Source organism: Malaclemys terrapin, chromosome 11, assembly GCF_027887155.1.
Source record: "Malaclemys terrapin pileata isolate rMalTer1 chromosome 11, rMalTer1.hap1, whole genome shotgun sequence".
Classification (NCBI taxonomy): Eukaryota; Metazoa; Chordata; order Testudines; family Emydidae; genus Malaclemys; species Malaclemys terrapin.
Genome location: NC_071515.1, coordinates 21,251,974 through 21,272,354, shown reverse-complemented (window position 1 = coordinate 21,272,354; position 20,381 = coordinate 21,251,974). Strand labels below are relative to the sequence as shown.

General features: G+C 38.9%; 1 protein-coding gene across 2 annotated transcripts in view; it reads left to right on the top strand.

Annotated features, from left to right (window-relative positions):
* The window catches only part of BMPR2 (bone morphogenetic protein receptor type 2), a 194,603-nt gene that overhangs the window by 55,444 nt on the left and 118,778 nt on the right, over positions 1-20,381 (top strand). Inside the window, exon 1 of one of the 2 annotated variants that reach the window (XM_054044744.1) lies at positions 19,920-20,006. The exons of the other annotated variant lie outside the window; for it this stretch is intronic. Coding sequence (XP_053900719.1) covers positions 19,988-20,006 — 19 coding nt within the window. The 5' untranslated portion in view covers positions 19,920-19,987. Of the gene's footprint in view, positions 1-19,919; positions 20,007-20,381 lie in introns of those variants that run through there. 2 annotated transcript variants of the gene reach the window in all.

The window sequence follows — 20,381 nt, the reverse complement described above, 5'->3', positions numbered from 1 at the left end:
ATACCTCACTTATAAATTGGCTAAATTGACCCCTCTTGGTACAGTTTAATAATAATTAATAAACCAAAAAGTTAGTGACTCATTAACAGGAACAAATCAGCTGTTGAAGTCTACCGGTGGATTAGAATATTAGCCTCTGAGGTCCAAATGTGCACTGCTAGTATAAACAGGATATGAGACATTTTTGTTTCCAGTTATGAGTATAGTCTACATATTGAGTAAGATCAATTCACTGTGAACTAAAAGCATTAGCTATGGAGAAGATTTACTCATTAGCAGCTAGTGCTGTTTCAGCAATACTGTTATGGCAATGTAAACAGAACTAGTTTTTTCTTTAGAGGGCTGTTGAGGGGGGCCAATTTCAAACTGCTTCTGAGAGTGCTGGCTTTCAATAAAAGGAGACAAAGAAAATATTTGCTACTGTTTCTAGTAAAACCAGAACTTTATTAGCTGTTCATTTACATCCTGGCTAGCAGTAAACATGCTGATGCCGTAGAGGCACCATGCACAATACCAACTTTTGTAAAGTGCTTTGAGCTCCTACAATGCAAGTTACTGATTGTTAGTCCTAATAATAAATTCAGCTCTGCTATTTTATGATTAAGTTTATTTTGAGAATTACCAGGACGGTTAGATGCCAAAACAATCCCTATATGTACAATGTAATGCTGCAAGTGGCGAATGTGCTCAGTTTAAAAAAAAAAACTAATAAAAGGAAAACCTATGGCAATTTTTCTCCAGAGAAATCAAATTTTAACAATATTGGACTTCCCTACTTTTTTCTCTTGGGTGGTATTTCAAAGCGAGCTGGCTAGATTGTGTCTGCAAAATTTGCATGTTTACTAAGTTATTGTGTACCTACCAGTTTGGGTGCAGAAATGCCAGATCGATGGGCACGCAGTTTAGGTGATTGTTTTTAAAAATGTGGTTCTTTTAGATATGAGAAATATGGTGGTTACAAGATAAGTTTTATAATGTTATGGCTCATCTTTTTTAATGTAAATAATAAAAGGTTTGGTAAATGATGTGTATAGTATATGCACATTCAGGAAATATTGTATGTATTTGATTCCTTTAACCAATTTTAAGTCTCATTTCTTTCTCGCTTTCTCCTTCTCACTTTCTTTCTATAAATAAACTTTTACATGTTAGATACTAAAGAATTGGCAACAGTGTGATTATTGGCTAAGATCTGAGTTGTATATTGACCTGGATATGTGGCTGGTCCTTTGGGATCAGAAGAACCTTTTGATGAAATTGGTTTTAAATAACTACTCATCATTAAGTCTAGTGTCTGGGTTTTGAATCCAGGACTGGAATACCTAAGGAGGCTGCATTTCTGACATCTTGTTAGCCAGTATGGTGCGACAGAAGTTTACTTTTGTTGCTGGTTTGGTATATCTTATGGAAGAATAACCACCAGTTTTGGGGTGTGTTTGCCCTATTTCTCAGCAGCTTGTCCTGAATTTAGTTTTCTCAGTTGTGACCCACTGAGACACGGTGACAGACGGGCATGAAAGGGATTTATTAGCAGACTGCTGACTAATAAGATTGTTTATATATTAGGATATGAATTAGCAAAATATTTCCTCTAAAGATTTTTGAGAGACTACAATTTTTCCCTCCTGTATCTGTTCTTATTGATATTTTTGTTAATTTATTAATGGTAGGGAGGGGCTTATTTTTGGCATGATCCCAGGCCCACTGAAATCAGTGGGAGTCTTTCTATTGACTTCAATGTGCTTTGGATGAGACCCTTAATAGAAAGAAAATGAAGAATGAGTGGCTTTGTGCCTGTAGTTCTTTGTGACACCAGCTGACATTGACCTTCTGTTTTGAGAGGGTCTACAGTGATGTTACTTTGCACTTCTATCAGTAAAGTGGTGGGAGTTGGCAAGGGGAGTATTTAAATTGGATTTTAAGTAAACCCATTGTGTATTGGAAGTAAGTCCATTGTGTTGCTTTGTAGTGTTGTGTGTTTTGAAAGAAAATCCAGTCTGTTTCTTGTTTTTCATTTAGGGTGCTACAGAATGTTAAAATATGTTAATTTCTAACAGCAAGAGAGTGTCTCTAATTTTTGTTTTTGCTGGGCCCTTGGTTACTTGCTTAAGACAATACAGAAAATGTAAATAATGTAATGTAAATATAAGTAATGTTCATAATATTTACTGAAAAAAGCAACAGAGGGTCCTGTGGCACCTTTAAGACTAACAGAAGTATTGGGAGCATAAGGTTTTGTGGGTAAGAACCTCACTTCTTCAGATGCCTTGCATCCACGAAAGCTTATGCTCCCAATACTTTCGTTAGTCTTAAAGGTGCCACAGGACCCTCTGTTGCTTTTTACAGATTCAGACTAACACGGCTACCCCTCTGATACATAATATTTACTGAAAGCAGAAGTATCTACAGTACAGACATTGCTTAGTCATAGATTCCTAGACTTATAGCAGCCTTGCAAAACTGTCAAGATCCTTTATTAGCTCTAGTACAAAAACAAGTCGTCTGCTCTTTATCATGGTAAATGGTGAAAGAAACTAATGTTTTACTTTCTTGCTCCAAAAAACTACTTGCCGCAATTAAGTGGGCAAGTGGAATTTTGCAAGAATGTGGCATAGTCATAACCTGAGTTGCTTATAGGGTATAGCAGGGGTAAGCAACCTATGGCACATGTGCCAAAGGCGGCACGCAAGCTGATTTTCAAGTGGCACTCACACTGCCTGGGTCCTGGCCACCGGTCTGGGGGGCTCTGCATTTAATTTAATTTTAAATTAAGCTTCTTAAACATTTTAAAAACCTTATTTACTTTGCATACAACAATAGTGTAGTTATATATTACAGACTTATAAAAAAAAGAGACCTTCTAAAAACGTTAAAATGTATTACTGGCACGCGAAACCTTAAATTAGAGTGAATAAATAAAGACTCGGCACCCCACTTCTGAAAGGTTGCTGGCCCCTGGGGTATAGTATTCTTAAGGCCCTTCATTTTTATTTTTTTATTTTGTTTAAAATTTCCAGTAATTTATCTGTGTTTTACAAAAATTTTAAAATGGATGAACATCAATGCAAAAAATTAACTTCACAATTGTCTGGGTAAATATTGGGGGATAGGAGGGCAGAAAAAAGCAAGAGGATTTAAAGTAAAAGCAGCTTAATGCTATGGGTTATTTCACAAACTGTACATCTACCCATATATGTGTACATACATGTTTCTTCTACTACATTGCCTTATTTTAACAGGCAGTCTCGCATCATGTAATGTACTGGATGTTCTTAATATCAGTATTTTCCTCTACTGGAGTAATCCAAAATTCACGTGCAAATCAGTCAAAAACAAATAGCATTTGTAAAACCTGGGAATTGTTGAGAAAGGATCAGTAAAAACTGAAAACAAAGGGCCTGAAGTACTCTTCATGGCTCACTGCATCCCCTTTCTGGGGAGGGTGAGTTAATCGTGTCCATTTTGGGTTATTTGGTAGGGTGGCTGCTTCTCTGTGGATGCAGTTTTATGATGATCATTCTAAATGTTTGCACTCTGTTCCCCTAAATAGTGATTGGTATTATGTAAAAAGTGTGTGTGGATGTCTGTATCTTCAGGTTGTGAAAGAATCTGAAGGAGTTTGAGTAAATTACACAGGCCTGATTTTCCTAGCCCATATCTCAGTTTCTGAAGAAAATTAGTAAGATATACTTTGCAAGTCTTTTGGTAATAAGCAGACTTTGTTGCATGAAAAATAGCTATAGAATGCCAGGGATCTCTATTCCCCACATTATGATAAGCGCAGGCAAGAAGGTATTAATTTTACCTCTACATAACTCAGTTTTACTGTGTTCTCATATTAAATGGAGTACAGAGTCACAAAGCCGTAACTACTTGAGCCTCAATCTAGTCATACGCTTACGCATGTCCTTAACTTTAAATATTTAAAATTAAGCTTGTGCTTAAGTGCTTTGCTGAATTGGGGTCTTGAAGGGCAAATCTTCTCTGATAAAAGAACCTGTAATATTTCTTTTATTTTTATTATTATATTATGTTGGATTTTCATAAAGAAAAGTCATATTCTTCTTGGCATTTAAGATTTTGTGTGTTTGTGTGTAAAATAATGTTTTGTAATAGATTTATTTACAATTCTTTCTCTTTAGCATGGCCTGGTATATATGATTGCCACTAATGAATTATTGAAGGCTATAAGTAGGGCTTACACCTAATAAGAAATGAGGCTATAATAACCTTTTCAAACCCCAGAGAAAAGATTAATCGCTTCAGGACTGATATGGGCATTGCTGAGAGAGCAAAAAGCTATTTGTTCTGAAAAAACAAAACAAAAGTTACTTCCTGAGCTGAAAATTGATTTAACAAAGAATATTAAAGGTGTGGTGAATTGCATTTATAATTTCTAGCGTTTGACATATTTGTTATAGTTTATTGAACACCTTTGAAATAAAGAATGTTGATGCTTTTTTGCTGTTTAACAAAAACAATTAAGTGGATTTTTTAAAAGTACTAATTCACGGGGGGTGGGGTGGGGTGGAGAGAATAGCATAGAATAAGGAAATCTTGATATTTGCCAAATATCTCTTCTTAAGAATGAGCAATTACTACCCCTTTAGCTCTACAAATGCATTAGAACTATCGTAAAGTTGATAGGAATGAACATAAATCAGAAGCTAGGAATTAAAGAAAATTGATAAGGGAAGCAAAAGGATAAAAGGAGAAATCTATGGCTATCAGCGTTAAGGACAATAAGGAGGAGTTTTTTAAGTATATTAGAAACAAAAATAATCCTAACAATGGTCTGTTACTAGATGGAAATAGTAGAATGATCAATAATACAGAAAAGGCAAAAGTGGTCAAAAATATTTCTGTTCTGTATTTGGGAAAAAGAGATGATGTATTCTCATCGTATGGTGATAACACCCTTTTCATTCCACTAGTATCTCAGGAAAATGTTAAACTTAAGCTACGAAAGCTAAACATTTTTAAATCAGAAAGTTTGGAGATCTTGCATCCAAGAGTTTTAAAAGAGCTGGCTGAGGAGCTTACTATGCCATTAATGTTGATTTTCAATAACTTGAAATACTGGGGAAGTTCCAGAATTCTGGAGGAATGTTAATATTGTGCCAATATTTCAGAAAGGTAAACAGGATGACTGGACTAATTACAGGCCTGACAGTCTGATATTGTTCCTGGGCAAGATAATGGAATGGCTGTTATGGGATTCGATTAATAAAGAATTATAGGAGGGTAATATAATTCAAGCCAATTAACATGGGTTTATAGAAGGTAAATCCTGTCAAACTAACTTGATACATTTTTTGATGATATTACAAGTTTGGTTGATAAAGGTAATAGTATTCATAGAATCATAGGACTGGAAGGGACCTCAAGAAGTCATCTAGTCCAGTCCCCCGTACTCATGGCAGGATTATCTAGACCATCCCTGACAGGTGTTTGTCTAATCTGCTCTTAAAAATCTGCAATGATGGAGATTCCACAACCTCCCTAGGCAATTTATTTCCGTGCTTAACCAAGCTGACAGTTAGGAAGTTTTTCCTAATGTCCAGCCTAAACCTCCCTTGGTGCAATTTCAGCCTGTTGCTTCTTGTCCTATCCTCAGAGGTTAAGAAGAACAATTTTTCTCCCTCTTCCTTGTAACAACCTTTTATGTACTTGAAAACTGTTATCATGTCCCCTCTGTCTTCTCTTCTCTAGACTAAACAAACCCAATTTTTTTTCAGTCTTCCCTTATAGGTCATGTTTTCTAGACCAGAGGTTCTCAACCTTTTTCTTTCTGAGGCTCCCCCCAACATGCTATAAAAATTCCCCGGCTCATCTGTGCCACAGTAACTGGATTTCTTCATATAAAAGCCAGGGCCGGTGTTAGGGGGTAGTAATCAGGCAATTGCCTGGGGCGCCATGCCACAAGGGCCCCCACAAAGCTACATTGCTCAGGCTTCAGCTTCAGCCCCGGGAGGTGGGGCTCAGGGACCTGGGCTGCAGCCCCATGCAGTGGGGCTTTGGCTTTCTGCCCTGGGCCCCAGTGAATCTAATGCTGGCCCTGCTTGAAGGCCCCCCTGAAACCTGCTTGTGGTCCCTTAGGGGGCCCCGGACCCCTGGTTGAGAACTCTTGTTCTCAACCAGGGGTCAGTAATGTTTGGCACGCAGCTCGCCAGGGTAAGCACCCTGGCCGGCCGGGCCAGTTTGTTTACCTGCTGACACGGTAGGTTCGGCCGATCGCGGCCCCCACTGGCTGTGTTTCACCGACCCGGCCACTGGGGGTGGTGGGAAGCTGCGGCCAGCACATCCCTCGCCCGCGCCGCTTCTCGCCGCCCCCATTGGCCCGGGACGGCGAACCGCAGCCAGTGGGGGCCGCGATCGGCCGAACCTGCCGCATCAGCAGGTAAATAAACTGGCCCGGCCCGCCAGGGTGCTTACCCTGGCAAGCCGCGTGCCAAACGTCGCCGACCCCTATTCTAGACCTTTAATCATCTTTGTTGCCCATCTCTGGACTTCCTCCAATCTGTCCACATCTTTTGATATAATATACCTAGATGTCTGTAAGACATTTGCCTGGGTAACTGCATGACATTTTGATTAAAAAACTAGAAAGATATAAAATTAATGTGGCACACATTAAACTGCTTAAATGCTAGCTAACTGCTTGGTCTCAAAATGTAACTGTAAATGGGGAGTCATCATCAAACTGGTGTGTTTCTAGTGGGCACCTGCAGGGATTGGTTCTTATCCCTATGCTGGTTAACATTTTTATTAATGACCTGGAAGAAGATATACAGACTTTCACTGATGACTGTATATGAAACAAAAATTGGAGAAGTGGTGTAAATAATGAAGACCGGTAATTGAAACAGAGCGATCTGTTTTGAATGGTAAACTGAGTGCAAGCAAACAGTATGTGTTTTAACATGTTTAAATGTATAATATTGGAATTAAGAATATAGGCCATACCTACGTGATGGGGGATGACATCCTGGGAAGAAGTGACTCTGAAAAAGATTTGGTGGTTGGCCTGGATAATCAGCTGAACTTGAGCACCCATTGTGACAAAAAGAACTAGTGCGATCCTTGGATGCATAAACAAGAGAATCTTAAGTAGGAGTAGAGAGGTTATTTTACCTCTAAATTTGACACTGATGTGACTGCTGGAATACTGTGTCCAGTTCTGGTATCCCCAGTTCAAGAGGATATTGAAAAATTGGAAAGGGTTCAGAGAAGAGCCATGAAAATGATGAAAGGATTAGAAAACCTGCCTTATAAGGATAGGCTCAAGGAGCTCAATCGATGTAGTTTAACAAAGAGAAGGTTAAGGAGTGATTTGTTTACAGTTTGAAAGTACCTACATGGGGAACAAATATTTACTAATGATCTCTTGAGTCTAGCAGAGAAAGGTATAACACTGTCCAATGGCTGGAAGTTCACTCTAGACAAATTCAGATTGGAAATAAGGTGCAAATTTTTGACAATGAGAATAACTAACCACTGAAACAATTTGCCAAGAGTTGTGGATTGGATGCTTTTATAAAAGATATTCTCTAGGAGTTATTTGGGGGAAGTTTTATGGCCTGTGCTATACAGTAGGTCAGACTAGATGATCACCACGGTCACTTCTGGCTTAAATCTATGAATATGGCTAGCAAATTGGGGAGAATGTGAGAAGGAGGCATGGGGGCTGCCCGAAGCTGGTAGCGCTGGCTCGGGCAGCTTGGCTCTTAAACAGAGCCGAAGTCTGAGTCAGGGGAGGAGCAGAGCAGCTGGAGCCTCGGAGGGGAAGTGCCCGGCTGGGGGCGCAGGGTCCGGAGGCATAGGGGCTGCCCGAAGCCCGAGCGCTACCGGCTTCATGGTTTGCCGGGCAGCCTCCAGACCCTGCGCCCCTGACTGGGCGCTTCCCCTCCCGGGCTCCAGCTGCGCTGGGGAAGCGCCGGCCGAGGGCGCAGGGTCTGGAGGCTGCCTGGCAAACCGTGAAGCCGGTAGCGCTCGGGCAGCCCTTTTCACGTGGCTGGGAGAGAGGAGGGGGAGTTAGGGCGGGGACTTTGGGGAAAGGGCGGAGTTGGGGCGGGGCCGGGGGTGGGAAAGGGGCGGGTCCAGGGCCTGTGGAGTGTCCCCTTTTTTTATTTTTTAAATATGGTAACCCTACTGTACATACTCATAGAAGCACTAAATGAAATGTAAACATTATTCCTGCAGTCAAAGGTGCTGAAGCCTTACAAAAAGTGTAAAGCAACAGTATGGTATTGCCACCCTCAGGGGTGGCAGGTTATATGGGCCCATGGTGCCCGGGCTTCAACAATATTAAGGGCCCAAGGGCCTGCCGCCCCCACGTGCTTCCCTTGAGTGTCCCGCGGTCCCCACTTGCTGCCCCCGTGCGCCTCCCCCAGGCCCCATAGCGTCCCTGCCTTTCACCTGCAGCTCTGCACTCCACTCTGCTCTGCTGGCTCCTGGCATCGACTGCAGCTGCAGGGTCCTAGTGCCCCCCATGCACTAGTGCCAGGGCAGGCTGACTCTGCCTATCTGCCAAGGACCCTTCCCTTTTCTAGCATAGGGCCCCTCCTGCCCCAGGCGGGGCAAGGGGCAGCCCCATCCCCCACCCCCAGTGAGGCTACAGAGAGGGGCAGCAGCAGGGGAGGAGGTGCACATGTGATGGCAGACCTCTCCCCTGCACCCACCACAGGGGAGGTGAGGGGGCTTCCTGGACCTGAGAGGGGCCCTAGGAGCACATGCAGTGGTGCGAGGTGAGTGTGCTGCCAGGTGCTATATCCCCTTATCCTCTGTTTGGGAACTTGAAATATGGTAACCCTAGCAAAGGATCTAAAAGTTATCGCAATATTTTTTGTGATCTTGTGACCCCCTCTACAATAGCTTTGTGACCCCTTTTTGTGTAGGGACTCCCGGTTTGAGAAATGCTTCCCTAAAGGCTATTAGTATGTGGAAACAGGGTCCTGTTGAAAGTGTCTAAAATATAGCTAAAGACACAAAGTTATGTGGGTTTTGATATTTACTATTCATTTTTACATTCTGAAATATTTTTTTTAAAACACACTTTTCAGTCCTTGAGATGACAGTTTTTCATTAGTGGAATAATAGTCTCCCCTGCTGGAAAAGCTCTAGCCTTTTGCTGTATATTGAAAATTAAGAGATTGTTGGTATGCTTTCCTGACAAATTAAGAATGATCAGTGTTCTGTACCATGAGTTTTCCATGTCTGATATGCATTGAATGTATGTTTTAAGCTACAGTGTTTATTTTCATGTTATGGAAAGTTGAAGAAAGATAAAGACTACAGTTCAGTGCTCTGGGGAGTGAGGGGAAGAGAGAGACTTAGACAATAAATCCCCAGAACTGGAAATCTCAACTTGTGGTGCTTTTTTGCTCTATGCTGTCACGTAGCAGCTGTGTGCCATCTTGACTCCGGTGGGGAGGTCCAGTTTCCTCACAGTTCCTTCACTCTGGTACTGCTGATCCTGCTGTTTTTCTGCTTCATTACACTAATCTGTGCATTGTTGGTGCCTTTTCACTTCCAGCCCTTCAGACAGGTTCAAAGGCTGCTTTAATGGAACCACAGAAAAGCGCTACAGCCCCACAAAAATATTCAACCAATTTAGCAAATATTCAATAGTATGATTACAGAATTAAATTCAGCTGCAATGGTACAATGACAGGCTTAAATGAAATCCAGACTGAAGTTCAACCTCTTTGGTGAGAAGTTGATACAGTGAAAAACCTGTTGTTCTATTTAACGGACTGCTAAATTATGAGCTGCTGGAAGTGAGTAAGAATAGCAAAGCTTTCTTGTTGCAGTTAATAATTATGGCAGAAGTAAGTCTTTCTACACAAAGATTCTAATATAAATTCTTTTTTTAATCTTAAAATGTAATTTTTTTATACTCTTATGTTTGAAATGAACCAAATTAGTTGGTGCTACTATTGGAAAACCTTCAATATCAAGATGAAATATTTTAATTAAATTTAATTGAGCAGTAGCTATTGTGTAGTCATTATTCACTTGTAAACATGGTCTGCCTCAGTTGACAGCAATATTATATACAAATTCCAATTTAATTTGTGGTTATCATCATTGTGACAAACTTGTTTCCATATAATCTGGTTTCTGTAACATTCTTCTATGCTAATCCAGACCATGCTTTATCACCGCCTTTGGGGAAGTGGGCTTGCCAGTTATGCTTCTGGTTTGTTGTGTTTTTTTTTTTTTTTAATTTATTTTCCATTTTCCTTTATGGCCACTTGTCCAAGGAATCTGGCATGTGGCTACTTCAGTTTTGCTACCACTACACTACTGACTTAAATATGTAAACTCGGTCAAACATCAGAATAATACTGCATTTGGAGGTCATGTTTTGGAATGTACTATACAGGAAGAAACGCCTTAATGTTATACGTCAATCATAGACCTCTTTTCCTTTTCACAAGAAATCATAACAAAGGATTGTTAGCTCTCTTTGTGTTGAGAGCATTTATTATGCCTCAAGTTCCTACTTGCTAGGGGCGCCTCCTTAGTTAAACTGCATCACATATGGGTGGCCTGTTGGTCTCAGGGAATATCCATTTGGTCCCTGGAAATTTTGGTCCTGAGAGAGTTTCCCTGTACTTTTATTTGATATTACAAACAATATGTAGTGCATCTTTTGATGCAGCATTTGAACAGTAGATGTTGCAGGCTGCCTTTCCTAGGTAGCCCTAGTCTTCGGGTCTGGTCTGGCATTATGCTAAGGAAGGATAATTTCTTAAATGTTAATAAGTTTCTTTAAATATTTTTATGTCACCTAGACATCCTAGGCAGTTATGCTGAGATGATAGGATCGTTCTTTGATTTCTTTTTGATAGTTAACTACAGTTATTGCTAGACTGTTCAGCTGCAGCTTGGCAACCACGGGAAACTGTATGGAGAGTCTGGTCCTCTCTCCATCTCTTTGAATGAAGGTGATGATTTTAGAAGAAGTGAGGGAATATAGCAATCTATATATTCAATTCAGGAAGTCCCCTGCATATGTGGATTGAAGTTATCTTTGGGGGGGAATTTGAGGCTTTTTAACAGGGCATTGGGTTGAGCCCTCTAATTGGCACTGGTTCAGAAACAACTAAGCTGCATTATTAATTTAACAGGTTTTATAAATGCACATAGAGACATATAAGTACTTTTCTAAATAGAATCACATTAAATGGCATCTATTTTCTATAATGATAGTTTGTATTGTTTGGGTCAACCCTGTAACTGGGGCCTTTAAAGAGGAGTAATCATTCTAGAGCACTATCTTACAAGTAGATGTAGTGTGAACCTGCATTATTTTTTTAACTGTTTTAATGTTTGGTTTTGATGAGATGTGAGCTGATATTGCAACATCTATCAAGTTATATTGAACATTGTCAAACTCATTAGATTACTGCTTTATTTCATTAATTCAAAGCATCAATACTTTGATTATGGTGAAAATGTGTATTTGCTATTTGCCCAGCCAGAGTAGGGTAGAAAATACATTAGTAACAGTTTTGTCTTGGCTGCTGCAGATGTCTGTTTTAAAGACATGCATTTCTTTACCCCCTGTACAATTGTAATACTGCCATAAGCTTTTAAATCTGGGTAATACTTCAGTCAAACTGTGTGTTAATTATAACAACTCATTAAAGATAATGGTTATGATGGAGGAAAAAGGATTGAAATTACCCTAGATTAATTTAGCAATATCTGGGATACATTCTTTTCTAGAGTCCTTGTTTGTCTCTTCTCTTTGGAAGTAAAAGCCCTGCTGTCAGGCACAGATTTGCCTGTGGTTCCTGTCTATGTGGTGGAGGCTGTTTGTGGTGCTGGAGAGGCATCTGTAATGCTGGGGAGTTGCCAGGACCTCATTAAGTGCATCTTGGATCACAGCCAGACGTCCAATGCCGTGGAGCCTCAGCATTTTCTCTGAGAACCAAGAGAAGCAATTGGAAAAGGGGGAGGGGAAAGGAAGAAAAGTCTGCTTCACCTATGAATTGCTGTGTTTTATTGTGTTAAATGGGTCTAGCTGAACTCTTGGAATTAAATTTAGCCCTTAACTTCTACTAGCTGTTGTAAAGCTGAATAGAGCATCCCCTGGCCCCCTTCTTCCTTTTTTTTTTGTTTTTTTTTTTATTAATGAGACACAACAATTGTAATAGGGCATTCAAACTTCTGTCCTTCAATACTGTTAATAAAAGTGACTTTTCTTTTGCAGTTTTATGACCCAGATGAGAATGAAGTAAACATGGCCAGTGTAGTAAAATAAGGCAGTTTAAAAGATCCTTTGTGACGTTTGAGCCTCAGATTTTCCATATCTTTAAAATTGTACATTCTGTCGAAAAGGAAATATCAGTTGATCCTTATGTCCTTAAATTGCTCACTGTAAATGATGTGAATGAAATGCTAATGTACATACATTTGTGCATAACTTTCTGTAATGCACATGCCTAGGTTTCTTTAAGTATATAATACATGCAATAATTAAAATATTATATGCTTCAATTACACAGCTGGAGAAATAAATGTTTAACTGCAAGAGGCCATATTTTAAGATCTTTTTAGATATTTGAGACCTAAAGTAACTCAGTCCTTTTGAGATCAAACAAGAAAGTTCGTAGCTCTCTGAAATGAAGTTCTTCTAATGCAGAAGGAAAAAGTAGAATGCCACCTGTGATCATACTACTAAACTAAATTCAAGCTATTAAAAAGTACATCTTTGTGGTGCTGGTGTAGCTTTGAGTAGTGCTGGCCATAAAAAGCTCTTTGTACAGACACAGGGTAAAAAGTACTGCCTTATCAAATGTTTTGAACAACTCACATGTAAAATTGTACACTGGGACTATCTAAGCGTGAAGGGAACCCAGAATAGTTTAGTGTTCAGCAGTTATGTGATTATAATGTGAATTGATCTCACTGAATGGCTTAGAAGAGTGTGTTACTTGGATACGCCTCAATCAGTCTCTTCTCTGTCTTCCTCATACCCCTTCCCATAAAGTCTCCAATACTGATTGAAAAAAGACATGAAAATTAAGCTACAGTGTGATACTATCCAGCACTGTCAACTGTGAAAGGTATTATTTGTTCATGTTCGCTGATTTGTTACGTAAATTAGCAAAATAAATCTCTTCCAGGCTTTTAAAATTTTGTTTCTTTTGCAAATACCTGAGTTGTAAACTAATACTGGGAGATCTAACAGGATATCCAGGAAAACAGCAATCTGGCCAGCACAGCTGGGCCAGAGGGAGATCATTTTTCCTGGAGGAATGGTGGATTTTGTTGTTGATTATAGTATGTATATGGTAAACTTCCATACAGCACAATTTTTGTTGTACACTGTGAAAATGGAAACTAAAAATGTGCCAAGTTATCTATGATACTGGATTGCGAAGTACATGGAGACACAAAATTCATGTACTCACAAATGCCCCCAAACTAATCTGTTTGTAGCAGAGCTCTCAGAATAAGTTGAACTGTTTGTGGCTGTGAGTACACTACAGCTTTTCTGTGAATTTTACAAGCAATTACTATGGACAGCTTTGCCCATTTTATGTTCCATACTTATTTTTTAGTATAAGATTTTTGTACAGCAATGAATATGTATTGTAGGTATTTACTTGACATCACTGTTCAAGATATGGGAGTTATTCTCATATTTTATTTGAGCTTGTGAAAATGCTTCAAATTGAGATGAACTATAGTCAGAGAAATTGGACACTGGTAAACACTGTTGCTCTTTGTACAGCAGCAGATTGGTTAATAGATTCATGCTGCTGCTCTCTGCAAAGGAGCCAGGTCAGAACAAGAGGCCCACTGTTCCTGTGTGTTCTGGGATGTGGATATATTCATAGTTAGTTGGGATCTTTCTCTGGGGACAGTTGGGCAACCCATGGTTGTTGGGTGTTTTTAGTTTTTTTTTTTTTTTTTTTTACTACTTTTGTTTTGGCAGTGCAAGCTGTAATATTGATGAGTGATTAAAACACTTTTTAAAAGAAGCATTGAATTTGTGTAAAACCATTCTGCAGTTTCTGAAAGAAAACATTGTTACTTTCACGTTTTTTTTCTTTCCTCTCACATTGACACTTACTGTTGATGGTGGTTTTTTGTTTTTGTTTTGGTTGCTGTTTGATTATTGAAAAAGGCTGCTTGATCAACTTATTATTTAGTCTACCTGAACTGTTCCACCTCTTACACAGTAAGACTTTAACAAAAAAAAAAAAAAAAAATGGGGTATAAACAAGGATAAACAAATCAGTGCAAGCAAAGGAGTCCACTGAACAACCAAAAAGTAATACATGGGCTGGCAAAAGTTGACCAGCATTTCAAGTCGTGCTGTAATTTACCAGAGAACCCTCAATTTAAAAAAAAAAAAGACATACTTTGTAGGCTAATGTTAGTATATACCAGACTACTATGTGTTTGCTGTTAAAATAAATTTTAGTTATGCAAACTTTGAAATTATTTGGAGCAAAAAAATAAAAGTTCAGAAACATTGGCGCACACACTGGAAAAACTGTGTTTGTTGTACTTAGTTTTTAAGGCTATTGATTTTTCACATATCTGTCTCTGCCACATAGAAAAAAACGCCTGGTTGTTGGTAATGGTCAGGGGAAAATGATTTTGACCACTGCAGCACACTCCTTTATTAAGGAAAGAACAGGAGTTAGGTACTTGGAAGAAGTATGGAAATATATAGTTTAAAAAAAAAAAGAGGTAGTCTGTCTATACATAATCACATCACATTAATTTTATAAAGAATTATTTTTATGTGACCAGTTAGTCAAATTAATGTGCAAAATAGCTTGTCATTTCCACTACTCACATGTCTGACTAAAGGAGTGTTCCTTTTATATGACAAAGGATGAATATAGGACTTTGGACGACTCAGATAAGGAACCTATGTTTAAAAGGGACCTATATTTAATTTCCATTTTAACTATCTCATCCATTTTAACTGTATAAGCATAAAGTACCTAAACCAAAATTTAGCCAGTTGGATCTTTGGACTGTTGATTTGGATTTTTTTTAAACTGTAGGTGATGCACCTTTCTCGCTGTAATAATTGGAGTCAACATTTTGGTTTGTTGTGATTTCCGTTGGAATGCTCAAAATCAGATTGCAAGCCTATACAGCCAGCCTTATGGATCTGTGACTCCTAGATCCATCATCCAGCCTTTTTTTGCTCCTAGAAATAGCTCCTAGAAAAGAGTCTAGCAAATAATTTAAAATTAATAATTTTATCCATTGAATTCTCTCTTTCTGGTCATAATTTCCACAATCAGTTATGATTTCCTTGAATTTATTCAAATATCTAAAATATTTTTTACTCTGATTATTCAAAATTTGAACTTTCTTTCTTGCAGCTGGTTAGTCCAGTTGCACTACATTTTTTTCTATTTCTTGCTTGTGTACAAGAAGTGCTTATATACTCATCCAATTTTGCACATGCGGATTTAAAATTTGGTTTTCTTAAATATCTATCTTTGTGACTTTGCAAAAAGCAAATTGCAAACATTTTTGTCAGTGAAATTTAATTGCTCAGTTGTTCATGGAAAGTGAACGCAGATTGTAAGCAAGACAAGCCAAATTCATTTTAACATTTCAAAGTTATTGTTGTTATTATTTCCATAGTTATTGTTGTTCTAGCTTTTAATTATTTAAAAACTTATTTTAGATGTTATTACTCAAGCTCCCCACCACTGGGCATCCTGAATATATTTAAAAAAGCACAAGAACTTAAGAGATGCAAAGTAAAAGTGGAACAAAGCAACAGCATTTCTTCATCACCCGTAGTGACAAATACAACGTAAAACCTCCCATTGAACATTCTCGCTAGTTGGAAATCCCACACTTCATTGCTTCAGTCCTTCAGCAATGCTTGCTCAAAAAGATGGGCTTTGCTGTGTGCCTTTCAGGTCAGCAAATCCAGGCTATTGTGGACTTTGGGGCACAGAGCATTTCAAAGGAAACAGGCTATTACCAAACGTCTTTATAACACAGAGGCATCAGGCTCAGGGAACTTTGCTGATAGCAATTGTGGCAGGATGACATACCGTAGCACATTTAAATAATGTCTAGCCCTTTTCTTTGCAAAGATAGCCTTGAAAATGTAAACTGATTACTAGGACTGAAAGGTTTTTTTCCCCACTGCTTTTCATTTTATTCTGAAGGAGAGTCAGCAGGGATGGTCCCAATGGGGAATCCCTGAATTCCTTTCGGGTTTGCAGAGAGCCGTCATTTTGGGGTAAGCCTATGTTGGAATTCCTTCCAAGACCTTTCCACTTGGACTATCCAGAGCACTTTGTTCAGTTCTGGAGGAAAACTTCATACAATTCTCTTGGATCCAAAAAACTCAGTTCGACTCCAGCTCATCACTCTCATTACTTTATTAGGCATGTAACAGCTCTTTCTTTCCATGCTGGCCAGGCCCAGGTGCAGGTAATTTAGGTTCAGGGTGATATCACAATTCAGGTCTCACAATTTATCAGGTCACACTACACAATTTATATTCATTTTTCCTATTAACAGCTATGCTTCTTGCATGTGAAGACCAATCGCTTTGCAGCTTGCATAAGGCAAACTCATCATGTCACTGTGTTTCTGCCTACTTTTGTTTATAATAAACATATTCACAATAGTTAGTAGTTTCAGAAATTACTTGTTTGAGCTTATTCAGCAGTTACTTGTTACTTGTTCAGGCTTGGCTTGTCTTAACTTGGGCCTGTTCACGTCAGCTAAATTATCCCTACAACCTGTTAAAACAAAAAACAAACACACAAACAAAAAACCCTCGACCCACAAAAATATTTTCCCCCTTTTCCCCACTCATAAGAAATAGTCCTAGCCACCCATCGGTGTCTGCTATGACTAAATACTTTCAGGACGACTAGAGGGAAGATTAGTTGAAGCACCTGAAAACTTAACTGACGTCATTTATATGAAATGGAGGGGGAAAGGGGTGACTTTTCAGTCCATAACCTGCTTCCTGCTGCAAGGTTATTTGGACAATTGACCCTTGCACAACTCATGTAAATATTAGCATCTGAGCCTTCCACAACCAGCTGGGGTGCACTTACCTGTAACAGAAGACTGAACAGTGTGCCCTTGTTGTCAAGAAGGCTAATGGCATTTTGGGCTGTATAAGTAGGGGCATTGCCAGCAGATCGAGGGACGTGATCATTCCCCTCTATTTGACATTGGTGAGGTTTCATCTGGAGTACCTGTGTCCAGTTTTGGGCCCTACACTACAAGAAGGATGTGGAAAAATTGGACAAAGTCCAGCGGAGGGCAACAAAAATTATTAGGGGGCTAGAGGACATGATTTATGAGGAGAGGCTGAAGGAACTGGGATTGTTTAGTCTGCAGAAGAGAAGAATGAGGGGGGATTTGATAGCTGCTTTCAACTATCTGAAAGGGGGTTCCAAAGAGGATGGAGCTAGACTGTTCTCAGTGGTACCAGATGATAGAACAAGGAGTAATGGTCTCAAGTTGCAGTGGGGGAGGTTTAGGTTGGATATTAGGAAAAACTTTTTCACTAGGAGGGTGGTGAAGCACTGGAATGGGTTACCTAGGGAGGTGGTAGAATGTCCTTCCTTAGAGGTTTTTAAGGTCAGGCTTGACGAAGCCCTGGCTGGGATGATTTAGTTGGGAATTGGTCCTGCTTTGAGCAGGGGATTGGACTAGATGACCTCCTGAGGTCCCTTCCAACCCTGATATTCTATGATTCTATGAAGGTTCTTCCCCAAATCTTCATTTGTAGCTGATCTTATGGGAAGATTGGACTCTTAATTTTGAGGGATGACGGAAAAGGTAAAAAATTGTTTCCAAGGCTCACCCTAAAAACCTAAATATTTATTGCTTTTTGTTGGTTCCAGACCCTGTGAGTATTACATTACTGGAGATTCAAAAGTAAGTTGCTGTAGTAATGCTGCAGCAGAGCTTTCCATTGTTTTATTTTTTCTAAAAACTGTGTATAGAGCCAGCATATATAACACCAAAAAAGTGAAATGTGATGAGATAGAGATGAACAGTTTCAGATCAGTTTAGATCGTTAGTATATGGCTGGTCAGAAAGGGGTTTTTGTTTTTGTTTTTGTTTTAATTACTTGCTTTATCCATCCGAGGCAACTTGATAAAAGTCAGTGTGGTCGCTCTCCTTCTCCATGCTAGTATAAATAGTAAATTTCTTCTAAGGCTTTTGTAGTCAGGAATGTGAATTCTTGTGAATTTCTGGTGTGGGCAGGATAGGATTAGGGTGTATCTCAGCAGAAGGTGATTGTGGGGTGCATAGATTCTGTGGGATTCTGATGTTTAAGATGCTTTACAGACTGGTTCCTGCTCTGAGAAGCTTAAGTCTAATGTAGATTATAACACAGCAAGACATTTAGTGTCCTACTTCATCTTCTGTTCCATTTTTAATTAATTTGATGGTAAATCCAAGATGGAGAGTCTGTATCAACTTTTAGCTTGATTGTATGAGATTTACAATTTGTATCTGATTTACAATTTTGAGTTGAATATCAGTATTTGAAACTTAATTGGGTGTTGTTAATCTAGTACAATTTACGTAAAAAACGAATGTCAAAATGTGTACACTGGAGGGTTCCAGAAGTGAGAAGTGAATCAGAGTTGCTGATCTAATGGATTTGTGATATTGTGGGATTTTGGCAAATGCAGAGGTCAAGTCTCCTGTGAGTGTGGCATTTAGATCTGGTATTTTTGGGAGGGAACTACTAAAGTAAGCCTTTCTACCCCTCAAAAAATCCCACACACCCCTCCATTTCATTTGAAAGAATATTGGAAAGGAGATTTTCCCATTGTCATTCACTGCACACACTATACGAGGGGTAGGATTTTATTTCTTTTGTCGAACATAAATGCATTTATATGGGCATAAATAAATAAATTTATTTAGTGCTGGATGTGTCCCTTGCTACAAATTTTTAAAGTGTGTATTTACTACTGTTGCCTGAGTCCTTAAACAAGGCTGAAATGTGTAGTTTGGCATGAAGAATAGGCTTTACAGGCTATCACATATTGCAAATTCCTTTTCTGGCTCTTAGAACCAGCTTAAAAGCAAGGCAATACAAGGGTGTCATCTTTTTTGCCTTTCAAAGGTATTTTTATGGTAACATTGATTACTAAATCATTTCATGATGTTGGTACAAAAAGGCTGTTCTGTTTAGTTTGAAGGTCACTAAAACATTGCTACTGTACAGTAAGGCAGTGGTCTCCAAACTTTTTTGATCGCGCACCCCTATCAGTAAAAATTTTTTGACCACGCACCCCCTGCTGCGCCAGCTCTACCATTTTACCTAGACAAATACAAAGGAGAGGATTGATGACTATTAACCAACACAGATGCTGAAGTATGACTATATAGGGCCGATATTCCCCTATAAAACTAATTTCCAAAACAAAGTCTTACTTAAATCTGTTTTAGGTATTCCCACACCATCCAGTCAAAGTCTTTCTTAGCATCCAAAGAAAGCCACTAACAGGAAGACTTGCTAGAATTAACATTATACATCAAATTCAGAGTTCTTCAGACTATCAGAAAGATGCCTGCCAGTAATGAATCCAGATTATTCTGGGTGAACTCATTTGGGTTAGAGGACATCCATCTTTTTGCTAGACCCCTGTCATAAATTTTAGAAATCGGTTTGTATGATGCACAATTAGTAAGATCTTTTCCTTCTTGAGGAATAACCACTATTTTTGCCTCTTTCTATGAATTCAGAATGTCATTCCCCAGCAAAATAACATTAAGCAATTCAATTAAAACAAGGACCAGCATTTGCTGTAGAGATCTGTAATGCTCCCCAGAAAACCTGGGACTTGGCGCTCTATTGGATTTTAAATTCTTAATTACATTTTTCAAGGTCCCCTGCAGCAATTTGCCTATCAAGATCTGCCACATCATCCTTTGAGAGCTGAAGACGTTTCATACTTCTGAAATATCTATTTATGAGTTCAGAATTTGGATGTTCTGTAGTGTACAAGGTATGGAAAAAGTTTAGCAAATGTTTGAGATCTGTTTGATGCCAGTTACTTAATTTTCCTTTTTATTTCTAATCAGCGGGATGGCTGATTTATCCTTTCTTCTTTTTGTGGTAACTTTTTGACTAAAAGCCTATCAGCTTTATTGCCTTTCTCATAATAATTTTGTTAGATATAGCTAAGTGTTCGCTCCGCTGTATCTATTTGTAACAGGTTAATCTTCCCTCTGACCTCAGTTATTTTCTTGAATACTCTTTTAGATGTTGTAGATTTGTCTGCCTTCTAAACCATGAAGTTCTTAATCAAACTCTGTTCTTCAAGAGCTCTTGTCTTTGTGAGGTATGATGCTTTATTTATAAGGATCCCCCACATTATCAC